Here is a 22,737-nt window from a genome sequence, read left to right as displayed (position 1 = left end):
CCCCTCTCTTCATTCACTATGCTCAAACACACACAAGCCTTCTTTCTGCCCACTGAATTTTCCCGAAACGTTTCCATTTCAGAGACTATGCAACTTGCCATTTCTTCTGCCTGGAACTCCACCATCAAATCTTCAGGTCATTGCCTCCTCCTCCTCTTCCTTCTTTTTTTTTAATTGAACACTAACTTTATTATTTTTTTAAATTGGGGTATAGTTGCTTTACAATGTTGTGTTAGTTTCTGCTATGCAACAAAGTGAATCAACTATATGTACACATATATCCCCTCCCTCTTAGACATCCTTCCACCCCCCACCCCCCATCCCACCCATCCCACCCATCCAGGTCATCACAGAGGAGCTGAGTTCCCTGTGCTATACAGCAGCTTCCCACTAGCTATCTGTTTTACATGACTTTCAACTCAAATGTTTCTGCCTCAGGATTCCTTTCCCAGCTACCTTACCTAAAGCAGCTCCTGCATTACCATGTGTCATTTTACCCTATTTAAGTGACCTGAGAGTATCTGAAATTATCTTTTTAATGCATTTGTTTATATTTTCATTGCCTTATCTCTCCCTACTGGAATGTAAATGCCTTACAAGCAGGAACTCTGTCCTATTACCACCATAACCTCACACCTAAAGTGAGGTTTGGCACATAGTAGTAGGTTCTCAAAATTTTTGGCCAAATAGCTCACTAGCACTCATTTCCTGCATTTTGGTTGCTGTCTTCTCAGTGCTGTTTTTCTTCTTTTTCTAAGTACCATCATCTCTGTCGCTTTACAACAGGCTTTGCAACAAAGGAAATATAATTATAGGACCTAATTCCCCTTGTGCTACTCATTCACTTACTCTATTCCCTCTTTTCACCCTGAAGCCCTCTTTGCAATTTACTTGTAAGCCAACTCTGACAATTAAAGTTTAGAATCTGTCCTACACCCAAACTATGTTCCGCCAAAGCATCCACTATCTAAACAGAACTAATAGTAACAATAGCAACACGGTACATTTCAGTCTCACAGTGAGGAAACTTCCTGAAGTGGAATTTTCTGCTTCATTAGAGTAACCCAGAAGCAATGCCCATCTGCAGATAGCATGAGATGAGCTGGCCGACTCTGCTCAGGGAGTGTCTGAGATGGTCATAGAAAGGGAAGAAGTGTTTCTATTGAATTATTGGAAAACCATACTGAGTGAGGAGAGATGGAATTTGTTTCATTTTCCCTTATGCTCTGTTTGGGTGTCAATGCCCTCTACTTATGCTAATCTGAAATCAATTCCATTGGAAAATTTCAATCATCTCATATAAACATTAACCCTCTGCCTTGATACTTAAGTGGATATATACTTGCCCTGTGATACCTTATTAGCAGGTTTAGAAACTAAATCTATGCATATGTTTCTGCCCCTTTTTTCAACTCACTGATGTATTGAGTTCCTACTATGCAGCGGACCCTTTGTTGGGTGCCGGTGATACATCTAGTAGAGGTTGCAGTATTTTCTTAGGGACAGCAACCTGGTTGGAATAAGATGCTAGGAGACTTCATGGCAAACACAGTTTTGCTCATTTTTACTTAAAATGTATGTTATAGAATAAGAAAATGGTACTGATGAACCCAGTGACAAGACAAGAATAAGGATGCAGATGCAGAGAATGGACTGGAGGACACGAGGTTGTGGGGCCGGGGGGCGAAGGGGGAGCTGGGACGAAGTGAGAGAGTAGCAGAGACGTATATATACTAGCAACTGTAAAATAGATAGCCAGTGGGAAGTTGCTGTATAACAAAGGGAGATCAACTCGATGATGAGTGATGCCTTAGAGGGTGGGGGGGAGCCGAGGGAGGGAGGGAATATGGGGATATGTGTATAAATACAGCTGATTGACTTTGGTGTACCTCAAAAACTGGTACAAGAGTGTAAAGCAATTATATTCCAATAAAGAACTTAAAAAAGAAAAAGAAAAAAAAAAGAAAAGAAAACAACATTTTCTACAGAGGTGTCTAATTACATTTTACATACAATTGAGAAAATGATAGTAACCTTCATCACAAGTCACCATTTTTTAAAACTTGGGGTAGTTTTAAGAGACTGATGGATATTATAGAGTCCAAAGGCAGCTCTTGGTACTGGCCCTGCTTCCAAAAGTGAATAAGAGAAAGTGAGAAAAAGATATCATTATTGCCTTTATAAAACTTAGTTTTTTAGACTGCTTTTTGACAGGTTATATGAATATTTTTCATACATAATAGATGCTGGAGATTCTTTTTGGAAAGAATAACAGATCTAGCAGTAGGCTGCATGGTGACACGTATCTCGGGAAATGGTAAGACTGATAACTAACAGATTAAAAAACATAACTTCAGATTTAAAGTGATAAACCAACCGTGGGAACATGAGTGCCCAGTTAATACTGCATACCTGAGGTTAACCACTTTTAAAAAACGTTTTCAAGAACTATGAATATAATTTACCTACTACGGGAGTTCGACATGCAACTGAAGGTGGTGTGTCTGCGTAAAACGAGCTGGTCTGCTTTCTACTACTGTCATCTAAAATGTTGAGCGGGTCATGAATGTCGCCATAGGGAGGCAGGGAGCGAACACTGCTGATGACAGAAACGTGTTGATTCACCATCGACCCAAGTCTATGAGACTCTGGGTAGTTTATATTGCTTCCATAGTACCCTGTAACAGAAGTGTTGAGAATGCAGAGTTAACTTATTGCAGATATTATAAGGGAGAAAAAAGAAAGGACAAGGTGATAGGATAGAGCCTTAGAGATATCATACCATAAATAGTACGTTTACATCTACATTTACAATACGGTTGCATTTGTGCTCACATATGGATGTGGTTCGCTATGTTATTTTTGGTTTTAAAAATACACAGACGTTATCGTATTATTAATTTTGAGATATAAGACTACACCTCTTTCATATTTCCCTTATCTAAATTAACAAGATTTTATGATGCTTACGAATTAAAAAAAACACTATTAGCCTCTCACAAAGGTTACTGTGCTTGTCAAATACCAATTTTATTTACAGATTCATGTTTCTGGGAGAAGGACTGGCCTACACTGAGGAGAAGGGCATCAGAGCAGCCTCTGCATAGAGCCTACTTCGGTGGCTGAATAAGTCCACAGATTTTCCAACTCAGTAACTTCAAGTGTTTTATCAGCCCAACAGGAGGGACTGTTTGGGTCCTAATCTTTACGATCTGCTGCTAGTTCTCCAGAAAAAAAGATTGTTCACTAAAAATATTTTCAAAGGACAAAACATTCTTCTTTGAGGCTATTAAGGTTGGTCTCAAACATATGGTTTGACATAATATTTTTTCATCACATGTGGCATTTAGAAAGGCAACTTTAATAAAGCCACAAGAATTAGGGATATGTTTGTATGTGGCAGAAATTGGCTTCAAGGGTCTAAGATTCCATGATCTTGAGAAAGCTCTACGTGGGATGACATGCTATTCAGTGGAGGTGGAACTCAATGTCTGATTTTGCCTTACTACCATCTCAAAAGCCAGGAAAAAATCCTTGAAAAACTTCAATACCAGTAGGTGAATTAGGAGGCAATGGTGCTCCTTGGCAGCTGGCAGCCCCTGCGTTGCTCAGGAAATTGAAGCCTCCTGTATTTAAAAACTGCATACTGTGTGAATCTTGGCCATGTGGGGATGGTCCGTAGCTGGAAGGTGGCCGAGAATTATATGGGGACCCAGCACAGCTGCCACTGAAGAAGTCTCTAGAAAGCTGCTGTTCACTCCAGACCATGCATCGACCATGCTCGGGACGATGAGGATAGAGTCCTGATGGGGTGTGAGGCTGTGCCCTAAACACAGTCTGATAGTTAGAGTTGGTCCCATAAAAGTCATGGTTGGCTTGAGGGAGAGTAGGATAAATAGGCTCTGAGTATGCTGAGCAGTGTGATGGGGCTGAGAGTACTGGGCCCACACTCGGGGGTCTCCCTGCCATTGGCCCCTGGTTAATGACGCTTCCTCGGCTGGCCATGGCTGGAGAAATGGGTGGTGTCATCAGATGACCAGAGCTCTCAGAAAGCTCCATTTGACCTGGAAAAAAGTTATCAAAGCATTCACTAGTGGCAAATTAAAAACAGATGGGTTCAAATCTTTTAAAATTATGCAGAAATTTATTAATATACTTTTTTCCAACTTAGTTCATTTCTAACCTCCAAAAATAACAGGATTAGGGACCTACAAAACTCTAGGTTTACAAAACATCATCACAACAGAGTATTTCACAATAGTGGCAACTTTTGGAGTTAGTGACTATGGAGGAAAGCCTGAGATGGCTTCATCTTTCCATGGGTATAAAGATGATTAGCGATCAAGCTTGGGAAGGGCAAGGGGTCTGCGGTTCATGTTTTTCTGAAATTAAAAAACTAGCTGAATGCCAAATGGTTTGAAGTTTAGGGTAAAAGGAAAGGGCAGTAATGTCAAAATGACCATGGCTCCAGAGCAATCAATTCAAAACTTCATGTGACCCCCATTGGTGAGCAGTGGGTTATGAAAGCCACCAAATCCTTGGGCCTCCAATTTTCCACTGGTGGAATTACAGCCCTGAACTATAAGGCCCTTCCAGGTTTAAAATTCTGTGTGTCCAATGAAGTATGGTATATAGAAGGATTTCAAAGAAGACGTAAGGCAATAAGCAGACTTAAAGTATTAACTAGTAGCTAGTTTATGCCATAGACATTCAGATTGACAGAAAGGGGACCCTAGACCAAAGAGGAAGATTATTGTAACGGTTATCCTAAAATAGCTGAATGCACTTTTTAATGGAGGAGAAATAAAATCTCCTAAAAATCCAAAAATAAATAAGAAGCTCATATTTTTTGATTTTCAAAGATTTTGTGAATACCTAATCTATTTTTTTCTTCCACTAAATGAAAATTACCAATTATTGGGACCTCTGGTATAACTAAGAGAGTATGTTGAAGTGTGATACCTATCTTAAAAATGGTATTGATAAAAGTGTGAATGACAAATGTTGAAAATCACAAAAATATTATAAAGCTTTGTTAGAAGTCAGTGAAGATAAGCCTTTTTATTCTTGGAATGCCGGGAGTTTACCAGCTTTAAGAAAACAAAGGAATAGGTTCCTGTAAGACATCCTGAAGCCTAAGTGGTTTTCTTGGTTGTTTCCCAGCCTACCTGTGAGCGGCATGTTGTCTGTATTCCCAGCAGGGAATGGGTGCAGAGCAGAGGTTAGGCCTCCAGGCTGACTGGATGACAGAGGAAGATAGGTTGTTTCCACATGGCTTTCATTCTTCACAGTATCACTGGGAACAGTGCTCCCTTTATTACGGTTGGCCAGAAAGCATGAACTCGGAGATGCAGTGAAGGCAGCTTTACTTGCATCTGGAAAGATTTTTTTAAATAGGAAAGCTAATATCACGGCCACATAACTTGGTAGATAAGCCCAAGTTAAAAAAAAAAAAAAACAAAACTGAAAATGTTCTAGGGATGTGTCATAAATCTGGAAGTTCCTGAAAAGTATTTTCCATGGGAAACAAGACTAGCAGATCTTTGGTCTTGGCAGTGCTGCTGGTTTTTGTTAACTGTGTATTTGTGGTTGTATGTGTGTTCTTAGGGGCACTAAATAATCCATTCTGTAGTGAACAGCTTTCAAAATGCAAGTCATCTCATCCCAAATAAATGTTTCTTTCCCTCTTTAAATTCCTATAGAACTCATCTCTACACCATTTATAAGGTAGTATACCACACATACTGTCTTAAATTATAGTTATTTTTGTATCATAGTCACTTCTCCAATTTTTTTATTTTATGTTTTTGATGTGGTCCATTTTTTAAAGTCTTTATTGAGTCTGTTACAATATTGCTCCTGTTTTATGTTTTGGTTTTTTTGGCCACGAAGCATGAAGCACGTGGGTTCTTAGCTCCCTGACCAGGGATCAAACCTGCGTGGGAAGGCAAAGTCTTAACCACTGGACCGCCAGAGAAGTCCCCACTTCTCCAATTTTATCTAAGTTCTCAGAAGTTAAGAATGTTGATTTGTATACTTCACAGTTTCCAGCAAAGTACCTTGACTACTTTGTTAGTGTCAGTATCTTGTGTTAGTGGTGACATTTTGGGGATAAAATCTGAGACTGTTATAAACCCATTTAACATGTGTGCTTACAAATTCTTGAACTTAGGTTTCAACAAAGAAATATGCAAAATGAAATACACATTTTAAATTACCTGAATTCTTCATATACTTGTCTAATAAATTCTGTAACTCCTGCTCTTTGTCATTATTAAACTGGGTCTCCATGGCCAGCAGAATGTATTCATCAAGAAGCATTCGGATCAAATGGAAGGAACCTTGTTTATGGATAGGGAATGGGGAGAGGGCATTGTGAGATGAAACAAGGGAGAGAGAGAAGGAAAGAGAAAGAGAGAAGTCAAGTTATCTTTGTGACCATCTGGCAACACTTTACAAGGAGCAACTGAAATAAACAAATACTTGTTGGACTTTAAATGACCTGCTAAGACCAACATGCTTAACTTGGGTCTCTAATCTTTCTGTGTACTGCCTGCCCAGCTCACTGTGTACTGTCCTGCCAGCTCTTTGGCCACTAATTACATCAAAGGAAAATACGGATGAAAGTGAGACATGCTTTATGCTTTAAGAGGGCACACATTGGAGTGTGATAAGCTTTAACCTGAGGAGAATGAGCTCTACTCTGCTCTATTTCTGTTTACTTTGTACTAAATAATTAGACAATAGCCAACATGGTCTGAAAAGAGTATCAAGTAAGAAGATGTCTTTCTAGCCTGAAACAAAATGCTCTTTCATTTGAAAAAAAGGAAAAGGGTAATTTTCATATGGAAGATGTCCTGGAAAACCTTAAACTTCTTTTAACTATTAACAGATTTCCTAACAAAAGTCTTTTTTCATAAGAAAGTCAGGTTTAAATATTGTATAATTTAAGAAACTTTAAATATAAGAGACATATTTCAAATAATAGACAATATATTTTGTCCATCCCTCAATACAAGTTCACTGATTTTATCTAATTCTGTTGAAAATTAAATGAAGACAATTTAGTTAATTGTAACCTATTTTATAATGCAAAGATTTCTCAAAATACAACTACTAAATGCAGAAGTAATGTCTACGAGATAGCATTATAACTACAAGCTAAGAATCAGAAATTTTAGGAAAAAGAGGGTATTTAATTTTTGAAAAAGCTAACGACTCAATTTTTTTCATAAATCATATAGATCAGGATAGATGGTTCAAAAACATATGACAGCATGTCTTCTAAGCTGCTCTTTGATTCTTGGAATACAGCTACGTGGGCAGGTTCCTGGAAAAGATGCCAACATTCCCCATATTGTAATGAATAGTGCCTTTGGAAAATACTTAATTATTGTTTATTTGCTTGTTTAACAAAGAAAATTTATCCAAGCACTGATGGACTATAATGGTTATAACTGCTGTTTATTGTGTTTACCAGGTTCTGGCAATGTATTTTTATATATATATATATATCACCTCACTCAAGTGCCTATATAACTCAATGAAAGAAATATTCTCCCATTTCTACAACAAGCAGACTAGCTTGGGTAGAAGCCAAGCCAAAGAGAAGCAGGGTTAGGATTTAATTCTGCAAGTGGTCTGACGACAAAACCCAGGCTAATCCCGACCATGCTCTACTGGCTCAGTAGTCAGATTTGAGAAGTGACAGTGCCACATGTTTACAACTGGATAGGAAATGTGACTGAGGAATGAGTGATGTAATTTATCTAAGAAGATTTTTATAAAGCACATAAGATACCAAAACTGGATGCATTGTTCAAGGTGAGAGTATGCATGACTCGAGCACCAAAAAAGCTCCACTTCAGCAGAAAGTCTTGAGCCCTCTTCTTTAATGACCTTCCATTTTGTTTGCTGGTCTAAAAGTAAAGGAACAAAATGAAACTATAAAATCTGTCATCTCATTATTGCATGCTTCCTACATGAACTCAAGAGGTAGAAAAACTGTCTGACAGGTGGGCAGATGGCATGGCATCCATTCATTTCATCAGATAAAATGATTTGTCCAGGGATTTTAATTTTCATCTTTGTCATCATTTTTCAGGTTAATAGATCTTTATTCTATATAGCATTGCTACCTAATAAATTGGACAACAAAAAGAAATAATTTACAAGATATTTTCTTTCTTAATTTTCCTCTGACAGAGCTTTAAAAAGAGCAGAAGGTGAAGTGTGAAAGAAGGGTTATATATTTCTGTGAATGATTAACCCTGACTTCTCTGGTCCTGAATGATAATCTGTTTTCCTTCCAGGAGAAAAAAATCCCTACAATATAACTAGTATCCTTGATATGGAATGACTAACACCAACAGGTGATGGATATATTTGTTCTTATGGCCTTGCTTCATGATGGATGACTTGAAGGTTAACTGAAAGAGTTGAAGAAACCACATAAAAAACCACAAAATACTGAGCTCCTGGAATTTAAAAATGTAAATACTTAAAACCATATCTTCTATCAGCTGTTATGAAAATGTGCTTTTTTTTTAAATGGTCATGTCTACTTTTTTTAAAAATAAATTTATTTATATATTTATTTTATTGGCTGTGTTGGATCTTTTTTGCTGTGCGCAGGCTTTCTTTCAGGTTTAGAGTGGGGGCTACTCTTCATTGTGGTGCGCGGGCTCCTCATTGCCGTGGCTTCTCTTGTTGCAGAGCACAGGCTCTAGGCACGTGGGTTTCAGTAGTTGCAGCACATGGGCTCAATAGTTTTTGGCTCACGGGCTCTAAAGCTCAGGCTCAATACTTGCGGTGCATGGGCTTAGTTGCTCTACGGCGTGTGGGATCTTCCTGGAGCAGGGATCGAACCCGTGTCCCCTGCATTGGCAGGCAGATTCTCAACCACTGCACCACCTAGGAAGCCCTGAAAACATGCTTTTTAAGAATAGGGCCAGCTCTTTCCAGTTTCTAAGTTTATCTTTCACTACGGATGTTACTCAGCGACAACCTTATTGACTGATAGGAAAGGAACAGTGTCTTGTAGTCTGTTAAAAAGTGACAAATAGAATTGAATCTGTGCCCAATGCTCTCAAATCTGCCATATTTCTGATCTTGATATTTGACTTCCCTTATTGGTAGAGTTTTGAAAGCTTTTCAAAGCATTATTACATACAGCCTGTCATTACCCCCCACCATTCAAGAAATTACAGCCAGTTTAGCATTTACTATTAATAAAATTTTAGTCTCAATATGTCATTGAAAAATACCTTAATAACTCTCTGTTCTACTACAGTATCCAACCATTCAATAAAAGCCTCCACAGTGGCATTCTTCTTAAGGAGATCTTTCAGTTCTTGGAACACTGTGATAGAGTCATCTACCAGGTAAAAAGGAAAAGAAGAAAAAAGAAAGCAAGCAGTATATTGCACTCTACTTTGAACCCAAGAGGAAACCTAAAACTAGAAATCATTAATAATTTTATAGAATGAAAGGGAAAGACAGGTAGATTAAATTAAATGGTTAAAGAAATTAATTTCATATCCTGGAAACTAACAAAAAATCCTTAGTTCTTTACTCTTCAAAATTTTAATCATAAGTGTACATGTCTTGGTATATATTGAAATGCAGGTTTATATATTATATACTAGGGAAGAATAAGTTGTCAGTATAGATGGTTATTCATTTTGAATGCAATGCTTTCATTAAATGCAACAGATTTATTGAAACCTAATAAATGAACAAAGCTAGACTTGATTTCCTGCTTTCTGAAATATCCTTTATCTTTAGCAAAAATTAAATTCTGCCCTGCAGAATAGAGCCACTTAAATGAATAATCTTTTATCATGTAAAAGTTAAAGGGACAGTTAAGGACTATCATTTTATTAAAGAGTTTGAGGTTTACTGAATCCCAAAGGGTAATATAATTTTATGTTAGGAAGAGCAGGACTGAGGTTGGACCGTCCCCAGAGAGCAGTGTGCTACAGCCTATAGGAGGCTGCATTTTTTGGTCTTTTCGGAGGAAAACGGTGGGAGAAATAGCGGGTTGTTATCCTTGGAAATGGAGACTGGTTGTCTGGTCACACGTACGGGCTTGGTAAATTCTGGCAGACTGTCCAAACCTAAGCAGGGCATTTCTGCTCTGAAAAACAGTATTGCATTGAGATATCATTTTGATATGCATTTTGTACCATATGATGCCAAGAGTGCAAAACACATGGAAATGTGTATTCATGTCATATAAAACTGGAAGAAAACTCACAAAACTCAAAACTGTTTTGATTATTCTGTTTTTTCTATTTGGGTTATTTCTAGGCAATGAGATTATAGATGACTTTTATTTTCCTCTTAATATTTTCTATATTTTCCAGGTTTTGCACACTCAGTAAGTAAAACTCTTTTAAAATATAGAACAATTTTTTAAATTAAAAATATTTCTATAAACCAGGGTTTCTCAAACAGATATGATTTTGTAGTCCAAGGGGACATTTGGGAATGTCTGGGGACAACTTGGGGGAAGCTGCTACTGGCATGTAGGGGGTAGCAGCCAGGGATGTTTCTAAATATCATTTAATACACAGGATTGCCCCCACCCCCAAAAAAGAGTTATCCAGTCCAAGACATCAGTAGCACTGAGGTTGGGAGACTCTACTCTAAACAAAGAGAGAAGACTTACATTCAGTGTAGACGTCAGATTCAGTGTCTGTGCTGCCCGAAATGGTGAGAAGGGCCTGAGATCCAATACTATTCAAGTCAACCTTTTCAATATCAGATACCATAGAATTCACAACATGCTGGTCAAAGAGAGCTGGTCTGGCAATCTGCATAAAGAAAGTAAAAAAGACACTAGATTATTTCACTGCTCCTCCATCTAAAGAAAATTTTAGCTTCTAGAGAAATAGTTCCCTGAGACAAAAGTATCATAAATAACTCTTTTCTTATTTTGAAACTAAAAGCAGTAGCTGAGACTCATGATCATCTCTGTTAAAGGTTTGGAAACTGTTTTTGGAATAAGAAAATAATTTCTTTTATCTGTGGTCATAAAATAAGAATTTCACAATGTTAAATTTCTCATCTGGAACTATCCCAAGTTAGTCTTTCAAAATTTAGGGGACTAGAAACCTTCATAAAGCAAAGGATCATTTGAGGAGAGGGGAAGTATATTTTAGCAATATATGAAAATGTAACTCATTTAAGAATTACTTTTTTCTCCCTATTTAAGAGAACTAAATTAGAGGTAATTTCAAATGTACTGTGGGTTTCACAACATCACACGGGCTTATTCCCCATACCTATTAATTTTATTAGTTGGATTTATTTATTAATTGAATTCATGTGGCAAATAAGAGTTTTACATTTTACATTGCATTCAAATGGGTTTTTTCTTCTTTTTTTACTTCCTATTTTGAAATAATTTAAAATTTACAAAAAAGTTGCAAAAATAGTGCAGAATATTTCCATATACTCTCTATCCAGCTTCTCCTAATGTCATCATCTTACATAACCACTGTATAGTATCAAAATCAGGAACTCAACATTGGTACAATACTAGTAATTAAACTACAGACATAATTCGAATTTCATCAGTTTTCCCACTAATGTCCTTTATCTGTTCTAGCATTCACTCTAGGATCTCACATTGCATTTAATTGCTGTCTACTTAGTCTCCAATCTCTGAAATTTGCTCAGCCTTTGCTATCGGCTGGTTCATTTTTGACTTGGTGACTCAAATACCCTCGGCTTACCAACATACCTGTGCAAGATGTAAGAAAGATGTTTGTCGTTTCAGAGATGATACAAATCTCCGCACGATAGGTATTTTCTTGTCAATGAGAGCTTCTGGCAAATTTTCCAAGGATGATACAACCCATTGTTCCCAATTTTTAGCAAAATTTCTTATGTCTGCTAATAAGCTACAAAAAACCCCCCCCAAAGAACAAAAAACTGTGTATTAAATGCTAAGTAGTTCAAAATGCATTAAATGAATAGAGTTTAATGAAGGTATATTATTATTCCATGATTCCAAGAACATGGCTGAAGTCAGCCTAGGTCTGCCACTTATCATCTTGGTCAAAATACTCAGTCTCCTGAAGGTCCAATTTCCTCATCTGTCAAATGGGAATAAGAATAGTATCCATGTCACAGGATTATTATGAGGATTTCATGAAATAATTTATGGAAAGTGTTCAGGTTAAAACTTGGCAGGCAGAGAGTGATGAATAAGTCATGCTGTATTATTAATATTAACTCATAATTCAATCATTTTCTATAACATATTCCTGGGAAAAGGTAAATGCGCACTTGATTTTGGATATCTTGGCTTCTTGAGAGACATGCGTAGGGATCATAATGTCATTTCAGGTACTTAACATATATTTCTAGTGACATATTCTTATCATCCAAATATAACTGTAGAGTAAATTACCACATACTAATTATAGGACTCCATTTAGAAAATTGCAAATGTTGGTTGTGTACATATTATGAAAACATACAAAAATTTATAAATCAGTCAACAATCTACATAGTATATCTCAACAAAACAGATCTAAATATATTTAGGATGGGGCATACATTGAGGAGCAGTGACATGGTACAGGAAGAAAATGGGCAGAGTTTGCAGTTAAACAGACCTCAATTGAAATCTAAGTTCTGTTTCTTACTAATTAGCTGACTCTTGGCAATTAAATTAACTTCTCTGTACTCCCAGGTGCTTCTTTGTGAATGTGGGATCATAATAATTGTTTTGAAATAGACTGACAACTTGTTTTAAAAAAATCCAATTGTACAATGAGAAGGAATTGGTTAAAGTATAGTATTTTTCAGATGCCGGATTTCTATGCAATCATTTAAAAAATGCTGATCTATATTTGTTGATATAAAAGGATTTTCACAGTATACTGCAATAATATGTGTACTATCATTCCATTTTTTAATATTCCTAGAAAAAAATGACTGTGACATACAATAATAACCTAAGAAATGTGGTAAGATGAGTGATTTTTTTATTTTTACTTTTTATGAGTGATTTTTTAAATGCACTTATGTATGTTTTTCATTTTCTAAATGAATATGAACTACTTGCATACTTATGAGATAAATACATAAATAGTACTTTTCAGGCTGATTGTAGGAATTAAGTGAAATAATTTATGTAAGTCTCAAATTCCACACTGTGTTTAATGAAAGTCAGCTATTATTACTATTAGTTAAATGGCTGAATGCCTGTCACTATGTAAGCATAGCCATTTTACTGTGACACAGAAGTAAGTGTACCTAATTCAGAGCTCAGATTAGAAGTTTAAAGACAACATATTAATAATTAAAAGAAACTATTGACCAGGCCAATACCAATTATTATTTAAATAAATAAACCAGTCTAGAGGAAAAGGTAAATCAAAAGTACAGATTATTTTCTCAGTCATCATGTATTTATTGAAAACCAGCTATGCCCACCCTATATGTATCTGTGCCCCAAAATACTAAATTTCACTACTTTATTAAAGTTTATTTTTTAAAAATTTGTTTTTCAAGTTTCTATTGTTCTCACATCAGAAAAGACTTTGTGAAAAATCTTCAGGCATCATTTCAGTTTGAGATTTTATTCCTTTGTTAAAACCCAGGCCATACTTCCATTATGCTACTTCCTTATTTTGGCAATTATGACCAAAGTTATAATAAATATAAAATAATTTTCCTTATAGTTTCATTATTGTGGTTATTTTCCATCAATTATCCACATTTATCTCCCTCTAGCCAGTTTCCACTGAAGTACTTCCTTAGTATCTTAAAGGTCAACTACACTTAAATATTTATTTTTTACTTGGGTGGCTCTCAAATTAAAGGGATTTCAGGATTGTTCCATTGATTTTGTTCCATTGAGTTTGAATATAAAGATTGAGGCACATCTCTTACAGCTAATACAAAAGGACAGGAGCAGGAAAATAATATTGGTAAATGAATGAATTTCTACTTAATGTTTTGCTTTGCTATAATGTATAAGGTTAAACCCTATACAAGCAACTATCATAGTTTCTTGACTGAACCTACCTTTCAGGCATTTCTTGCATTGTTGCAGGAATGAGTACATCCGTAAGAACCTTAATCACAGCAAAAGAGGGTTAACATAAATCCTTAATGTCTCTATAGAAACATACTTACTCTTTGTTAATTACTTTTTATTCCTAGCTTTCTAGAGAATAACATGTTAACATTTCTGAATGTTATACTTTTTTCTCTAAAATGGATGTATATATGTAAGTTGTGTGTGTGTGTGTGTGTAAAAGGCAAGGGGGGGTATATAGAACCATTGCAATGCTAGTTAAACAGGTGACACGAATGTACCAGGTACAGAGAGCTAATTATTGGAACATAAAGAACACTGAAAATAAAGGGATAGACTGAACCTTAAACACAGGTGAGATGGTGAGTACAACCTTGATGAGAACTAGTATAAAGAAAAAATTAGTGCTGACTGATCCCAGCTCAGGAAAAATTATGATAAATAAAGGAGACAGGGAACCAGATAGGATACGAACAGTACAGATCCCCTAGGCTGGCTCATAAATGACTGAGTGGGCCGGCTTGGGGAAGAGGACCAAGAGGTCTAGAGAAGATATTTCAATATCTGAGTAGACATTCGTCTACAAAAGCCTGTGTAGCTTACCAGCAAGACACACATGTAGTCCATATACTTGAAACACTGAAACAGGAGACGGTATTGTCTATGCCCAGTATACTAGTTACCAATGATCTGGCCTTGGGAATCATGTACAATTTTATGGACCAAAAGCTGATCACTCTCTAGAGGTGGGATAGAGATCTTACAAACTTACATTACATTGCTCTATTTACAGTGTTCACTGAGCCTCCCTGGGTCCACCATGAGGAGGAAAAACTTTGTGCATGTAAAAGTACTTAAACTCTGGACTTTTGTGTTGGACTCAAGGAAACAGACCATTGCGGGGGTGGTGGGGAGCTATGCTTTAAGGATATTTCTTGGAGGTGAATGAAGGGACAGACTGAACTTTAAGTGTAGGTGAGATGGTGAGTAGAACCTTGGATGGTGAGTAGAATGACAGTTCGAACAGCTTTACCTTGATGCTGGTAAATGTGTGTGCATGAGCCCAGGTCTTTTCTTATATCTACTCTTGGAACCACCTTCTTTCCCCTTTCTGGTTACTTCCTCATGTCTTAAACATTACAGATAATCAGTTAGTGCCAACTAAAGCCCTTCTCTCTAAATGATGATATTCTTACTTGACCCCCCAAAAATGAGACAATCCTTGCTCTCCTTTGTCTTTTTTCAACTTTAACTTGAACTAAAGGTAGAGAACACACAGCACTTACTTCTCTATTCTCTTATCCTCCGATGAGGGAGAATGAAACAAAGGATGAAAATATGGGCTCTCTCATCCTGGTTCAAGCCCATCTACTAGTTCTTGGTGTGCAAAATTGCCTCTGGACTGAGTTTATCTAGCTTCTGCTTCACTTCTCTGCAAAGCTGAGAACGTAATAGCAGCAACTAACTTAGAAGGATTTTGCTTCCTAAATACTTCACAGGGCTCCAGCTTGGGTTTTCTTGCTCACTCAAATTATGTTTTAAAAGGAAGGCCCTTGTTTTCCCTTGTGACAATTTAACAGGTTAATATAGACAAACTCACTTTAAAATACCCAGATTGCAATACAGTTTTCTCCTTCAGCTTGGACCTGTGTCTGTTCTAACTAGGGAACAGACTGTGGGGAATTAGCTTCACCTTCTTCCCCACTGAATGGCTGGCTAGATAGCCAACCAGCTCCTCTTTGTTATACGATGGCCTCATGATCCTTCTGTAGACACTTAGGGACTCTTATTTGACAAGAACAGAATTGGCTATTAATGTATTAACGCTAGAGATTTCCAAATTTTTCAAGCTATTAGTCCCATATGAGTGCATCATTCTGCTTTCCCCAAAGCACTGATACTGCAAAAATTTAGACAGAATGCTCTTTATATGGTTCATGTTTAAGACATCCTAAAGAGCTTACCTTGTAAAGAATTGAGTCACAAACACAGAAAATGTCAATGATAACAGGGTTTTCGAGCAGGGGAAGAAGATGATCAGGCATTCCTTGCCAAAAGTGTAATAAGAAATGCTGGATCTATTTGAGAGCAAAGAGTATGTACATTAATATTTTTCTTTACCATGAACTCATATGAAGAACAGGACAAGAATGTTTACATAATATAGTCAGCAAAGCGTTCTTTGTCACTCTTACCTCCTCAAAGTTTCCGTTTATTGCATTGTCCAGGATGCACTGGCAGTGAGTTTTGTACATCATTATCAGGGTATCAACCTATTTCAAGGAAGAGAAATCTTAACAAAAGCACCCTTTCAATGCTGTCTTCATTTTGTTCCTGCATTCATTTGTTCATATATTCAAACACACTGTTAAAGTTCCTGTTATGTACCAAGCATTGTGCTCAATGCCCAGGAATCAAAAATAAAGGCACAATTCTTATTTTAAGGAACATACTGACTTGTGACGGGAGAAAGGCAAGCAAATGGACAATTGTAGGACACTGAGATGAGAACAATGAAAAAGGTGATTGTCCAGGGAACTATGGACCAAAGCAACATGGTAGTTTTCTGCTTAATAAGAAAATTACCTTTAATTGGAGAAATAAATGTAAAACAGTAAAATACATCAACTCGTCACATAGTTTTATTAAGTAGGTGCTTGGGCAGTGTGGAGTAATGGTTTCCAGTTTCAGTTGTGGAGTCAGCTAACACTGAGTGTCAGCTCCACTGCACTATTTTGCATGGGTTGCTTTGTCTCTGACCCCAAGCTTTATATCTTCAGGTAAGGTAGTAATAACATATTACTTATAAGGTGTTAAAGAAGATAAAATAAAATGAGATGTGATGCACATGGAACAATATTCCTGGTACAAACTATAAGACCTCACTATGTTACCTAAAATTAGTAATAATATCAAATGACTCATTGACAAAAAAGATTTGAACATTAAATGTCTGTCATGAAAATTCTCTATTTTTATGTTACACTGATATTTGTATTGCATAGATAGAAAGTTTTAAGCATATTTTAAAATGTGCAATGGATTAGAACTCAATAATATTCTGGAAAACTAACAATATTCAAATTCAAAACATCTTTATTTTATAAGCTAGAAATATTCCTACCTGTTACAGGTTGTGCGTTGTATGTGAACAGGAATAGGCAGAGGTTGGAGGTGTGAGCTTTGGCTGCAGGATCCCTGGATTTGAATGCTAGCTCTAATCTGCTACTTACTAGCTACGTGATGCTGAGCAAACTACATAACATTTATGTGTTTTAATTTCCTTATCTATAAAATCGAGATCATAATAACAGTAAATACCTAAATAGGCTGTTATGAGGATGAAATTAACACGTGAAAGTGATTGGAGTAATCCAAAATACGTGTTAAGAAACTTACTATTGCTAGCTATTTTTATCTTCATAGTATCTAGGGTGGTGATGATGATTGGGGTGTCCTACCCCAACTCTTTTCTCTCCAACCTTTACCCTGCAGCCTAGTGACAGCACACTTCTTTGTGGTTTAGTGCAAAGCTGTATGATGATGACATGCAAATTACCAATCTACCTCCAAGGAGGTATGCTGACTACACACCTCGGGCAGGATATGTCACCATTAATGCAAATGAGGCATGCTCTTTAAGCAACGATTTTATATTTTTAGATGAGTCGCCAAGACATTTTTTAAATGAGGATAAGGATAGTATGAAAGATAAAAAGGAATTCATAACTGTAAAAAATTAACACGTTGACCCCTGAAACCTACAAGCAGACTTTTATCTTCATAAGTATTTCCATTTATTTGTGTCAAAATGTTTTCTTCCATACACAAATCATCAAAAAATTTAAATCTTATAACTGGTACTTTATTTAATATTTACATAGTCTTAAGACAATAAGTTTTCACTGTAGCATACTCTGCAGTCTTTATAAACATAACTTTGCTCAATTTTCTGAGAACAGATGTCACATTACAGAGGGTAGGAGCAGAGGCAAGGCTTAGCTCTAGTAAAGTCAGTGAGGAAGTGATGGGGGGGTGGCAACTGCCTTGAGTGACACTATGATGGGGCAGAAAGCTGGCCTCTCAGCTTCAGCCAACACATCTCATTGGGGTCAGCTTCTCACTAGGCCGTCTCCAACACATCTGCTTCAAGAAAATAGGTGCTTAAAGTGCTTAGTTTCAGCCCCACCTGTCTTTCCAGAAACTGACAAGTTACCTGCGAAACTTGGCTACTGGCTAAGAAGGTAAAAGGCAGGGCCCAGCTGTCCTGAAGGCACAAAGAGGAGTATGAGTCCCTGGTGCTCATGACCACTGGGAATGACTTTGAAAACCAGGGGTTGTTTAAGCATCTTGAATACTGAGTGAGGAATGATCTACAGGCCAGTTTTTCAAGTTGACAAGTAAGGAATTCCTTGGAGGCTAGCAGAGAAGCTGAAATAAACTATTGGACCATGTTCCTCACTTCTCTTTTTTTTTTTTCTTTGTTACTCTCTCCATCTACCTTCCCCACCTGGTATATTTACACAGTAAACATCTTCTTGATATGCTTGTATGTAAGCCATCCTCTCCACAAAGATGAGCCAACAATACCCTCCCCCAAAGAACTGTGTTCCCTGAGGTCCTGCAGATTTCCACAAGTTCCCCCACAAATTGCCACATGTTAACATTTACTGGAGGTGTCTTAAGTATGAAGTCATAACATCACACATTCTTTCTGTGAGGTTAAAAAATGATGTGATAACCTTGAGAAATGATGGAAGAAGAGAACAGTAGGAAGTGGACATACTTCAGGAGACTAGCTTGTAATCAGCATCTGAGAATTATCTTCAATATTTTGTCTGTTCTCAACTGGGATACAGAATAAGACTATCACCATAATGAGCCCTGGAAGTTTCTGTGCATCTCTATTTATCTATCAATAGACCTTTTTATCAATGTGTCATTTTTATTTCCAGTTTCTATAAAAGCCCATTACTAAAGTAATACAGCTGGACACTGTTAATCATATTCCTCTATCTCTGCACCTCAAAAATATGAATTGACTTAAACATACTATGAAAGATATTTTCCAAAATGCTAATAAAAAATGAACTTTAATTGAGAGAAGAATGCAAAAATCTTTATGCCTTGATTGAATAATGGATCCTGCTATTAGTCAGCTAGCAGATACCCAGAAAATAACTCTAGAAGTTCAGAAAGAGAGGAGGATTTAGCTTTAGACTTTACTACATAAGCACTGAAAATGTATTTATAAACTGAATTTCACGAAACTGTTTCTTCCTTAACTTTCAAAAAATTTTCCAACAGAGCACGGAGTTTTATAATTGAGAGGAATCTTTGGAATCTTCGAGTGGGGTCCTTGCTTTCATCTAGGCATCTCCCCCTCAGTGCCAGGAACAAATTCTGTCCTAGAGAAGTGCTTGATGACTAATTACTGAAATTAAATGGAGCTAATAGAAAATATAATGCTTATAATTAAAGAAATTGCATGTGATAGACACATTCTAGTATTTTCTTCCTTGAAAGTAAAAAACAATCCTTACTCTTTTGAGGTTTATTTCACCACCTTCTGATTATGTACTATCATGGAGATGGTAAATAATTAATTGGAAAGTCTTTAATCGATGTTAGTAAACATTTGTCCCTCCTATAAATCAGTCAATTATGTTTGATTATGCAGATTTCTGTTTCCTGCAAGTGCCATGAGATTCCCAGCAAACTGAGATATGGAACCAACATATCAAAAAATCAACACAGAAGTATCTTGAATTGATACCTTGTCCTTAGAAATGCATCCTTGGTACACAAGGTGTTGAGCACTGGGGAATTCTGGAAGAAGTGTTCCAGTTTTTGAGCTAAGTGAATATTTACGAGTGAAGCCACCCTATAATTTAGAAAAATGAAAAGAAATAAATCATTATCAACTATTTGGCTCCAAAATACAATTCTAACAAAATAGAAACATACAAAAGTTCATTCTTTTTCATCCTGCAGACCATGACAAAGGAGATTTGGGTAAACTGTCTATTAGATCAAGTAACTGAATAAACTAGACATTTCAGCAGAATTACTGTTGCCAAATTATAAACAGTTTCATAGTCGGGATGTTTTTCTTGTACTTTGGATTTTAAACACTTGTCAGTTTTCACAACTTTTAGAAATTTAATTTTAGTTCACAGGTTTACATTTGTTAATGACATAAGTTTTGAAAGATCTTTTAGACTGCTGAAATTATTTTAATATGAAAGGATCAGAAATTGCCAAATTCACGTATGGATTACCAAATCATTTATGCATTTAATAAATGAGATGATAATAATTTAATTAATTTATCCAGTCTCAGAAATAATTAGTGGTAAATTTGTGATTGGAGTCTAACTCTTCAGATGCACAAACTAGTACTGTGGATTTTACCATCTCAACCTTCCACCCCCTGCCAAATTCAGATATTTGTTCTTCTTTTGAATCCTTTGGGGAAAGCATACTTCTGGTAGTTTTCAGTAAATTAGAAAAAGTGACAAGTAACATATAATACTGCAGTGCTAATGTACCTACAAGAAACCCACACAGAAAGAGAGAATGCATATTCATGATGGGACCAGAGCCTTAGCAAGTCAGTCTCCCCATCACAACTCATTGTTCCTGCTCTACAAACAAAACATTAACAAACTGGATTCTAGTAAAAAGTTTTGGCAAAGAATAAATTGTGAATATGGTAAAGGAAGTAAAGTGTTCCTGGCAAGAACCAAATTTCATTCTTTCTCATAGTTTTCCTACATTTGCTTCTCGAGTTTTAGGGTTTCTTTGTTTGTCTCTCTCACATTGAAGATGTTTACTAGACAACAGCTTCATTACTTACATTGGTAGATTGGGTTCCTCTCCTATCTTATCATTCCCAATATTTGTAGACTCTTATAGACTTATCATGATAAATCAGAAAGGAGTTGGGGGGACTTTTGTGTCCTTAAACACAAAATACTTTAGAAACACCAATTTCTGATTGACTAATTTGATATAAGCTTTCGCAGAAATTTTATACTAAAAGCACAGTACAGATTCATTACTTTCAGGTTACGTTTTAGTTTTTAGCCTTGTTAATCTTTATTTTCAAGAATGGATGGAGAAGGATCATTCTGATTAAATAATTTTTAAGAAATTAATAAAGGACTACTACATAAATGATTATTGTAAACTGAGATAATAGCACATTTGATCTGAATGAAGTCAGTCTTAATTCAAGATATGTTTCAAAGATTTTTTAATTGCTTTGGGTGTCATTTATGAGCACCAATTATCATTGTGTTGTGAAAGAATGATATTGTCAATGAATAGGGAAAAATAATGAAATGCAAGAAAATAAAGAATTTAATCTGGAAAGAAATGATATGGCAAAATATGAAACTAAATTTGATAAACATAAAAAAATGCACCTAAATTTTAATTTTAGGAAAGTTTACACTTTTTTCTTATAACTTTTCTCTTGGGTGGAATATTATATTTATTCATCCCAAAGTATAATTTGATTGGAAAAGAGAGACAAAGAAATAAAAAACCAAAAATGACAATACATAATTTATGTGGTGTATAAAATTTGTTAGGAATATGAGAATAGTTTCATTTCCATAGTTATCAAAAATCTTTCTACAAAGGAAAAAAAAAAAACCAACCCAGGAGACTTAACAGGTGAATTTTATCCAGTATTCAGGAAACAAATCACTTCAAACTTAAAAGATTTTTTCCAAACAATGGAAAAGAAAGACCATGGGCAATTATAAAGCTAGTATTACTGTAATAATAGTTGTAACTCTACTTTCTGTTTTCTACATGATTTAAGAGATATTTTTTTAAAAAACAATGATTAGTATAAAAGCTAATATTACTGTAACTTTGACTTGTAACTCCATACTTTGTTTTCTACATAATTTAAAAACAAATGCATTTTTTTTTATTTTTAAAATTTATTTTGGATGCAAGGATTCTTCATGACTAATGCATCATTAAAAAGACTATTATTGTATATTTTTGGACACACAATTTATAAAGATCTAATTTTGTGGCATTAATAACTGAAAGAGGGAGAGACCAAGCTGTAAAGGAGCAGAGTTTTATGTATTATTGAAGTTAAGCTGGTATAAATTTAAACTAGAGTGTTATAAACTTAGGATGTTAAATGCAATTCCCATGGTAACCAAAAAGAAAATAGTTATATAAGGTACAGCAAAGCAAATGAGATGGTAATTAAAATGGTTTGCTACAAAAATATCAACTAAATAAACAAAAAAAAACAGTAATGCAGGAAATGAGGTGTAAAACTGCTCTAAGGCATATAGAAAACAAATAGCAAAATGACAGAAGGAAGTCACTCCTTATCAGTAATTACTTTAAATGTAAATGGATTAAATTCTCTAATCAATCAAAAAAAAGTCATTGGCAGATGGATTAAAAAAAATATTATCCAGTTATGTGCTGTCTACAAGAGACTCACTTTCGATCCAAAGACACAAATAGGTAGAAAGTGAAAGGTTGGAAAAAGATATTCCATGCAAATGAAACCAAAAGAAAATGGGGTCATGGGGAGCTACACTAATATCATAAAAAATAGACTTTCAATCACAAAATATTAAAGAAGATAAAGAAGGACATCATATACTAACAAAAGTTTCAATAAATCAAGAAGG

At 35.8% G+C, this 22,737-nt stretch overlaps 1 protein-coding gene across 1 annotated transcript in view; it reads right to left on the bottom strand.

Annotated features, from left to right (window-relative positions):
• The window catches only part of RFX6 (regulatory factor X6), a 49,274-nt gene that overhangs the window by 738 nt on the left and 25,799 nt on the right, over positions 1–22,737 (bottom strand). Inside the window, exons 7-18 of the mRNA XM_057740158.1 lie at positions 19,836–19,943; positions 16,255–16,332; positions 16,024–16,137; positions 14,047–14,096; positions 11,750–11,909; positions 10,673–10,817; positions 9,267–9,376; positions 7,802–7,919; positions 6,219–6,341; positions 5,169–5,375; positions 3,552–4,064; positions 2,466–2,678 (exon numbers count right to left, since the gene is read on the bottom strand). Coding sequence (XP_057596141.1) covers positions 2,466–2,678; positions 3,552–4,064; positions 5,169–5,375; positions 6,219–6,341; positions 7,802–7,919; positions 9,267–9,376; positions 10,673–10,817; positions 11,750–11,909; positions 14,047–14,096; positions 16,024–16,137; positions 16,255–16,332; positions 19,836–19,943 — 1,939 coding nt within the window. The remainder of the gene's footprint in view (positions 1–2,465; positions 2,679–3,551; positions 4,065–5,168; positions 5,376–6,218; positions 6,342–7,801; positions 7,920–9,266; positions 9,377–10,672; positions 10,818–11,749; positions 11,910–14,046; positions 14,097–16,023; positions 16,138–16,254; positions 16,333–19,835; positions 19,944–22,737) is intronic.

Source organism: Hippopotamus amphibius, chromosome 6 (genome assembly GCF_030028045.1).
Source record: "Hippopotamus amphibius kiboko isolate mHipAmp2 chromosome 6, mHipAmp2.hap2, whole genome shotgun sequence".
NCBI classification, from domain to species: domain Eukaryota; kingdom Metazoa; phylum Chordata; class Mammalia; order Artiodactyla; family Hippopotamidae; genus Hippopotamus; species Hippopotamus amphibius.
The sequence above is the reverse complement of the archived record's forward strand: the minus strand, read 5'-3'. Positions and strand labels throughout refer to the sequence as shown.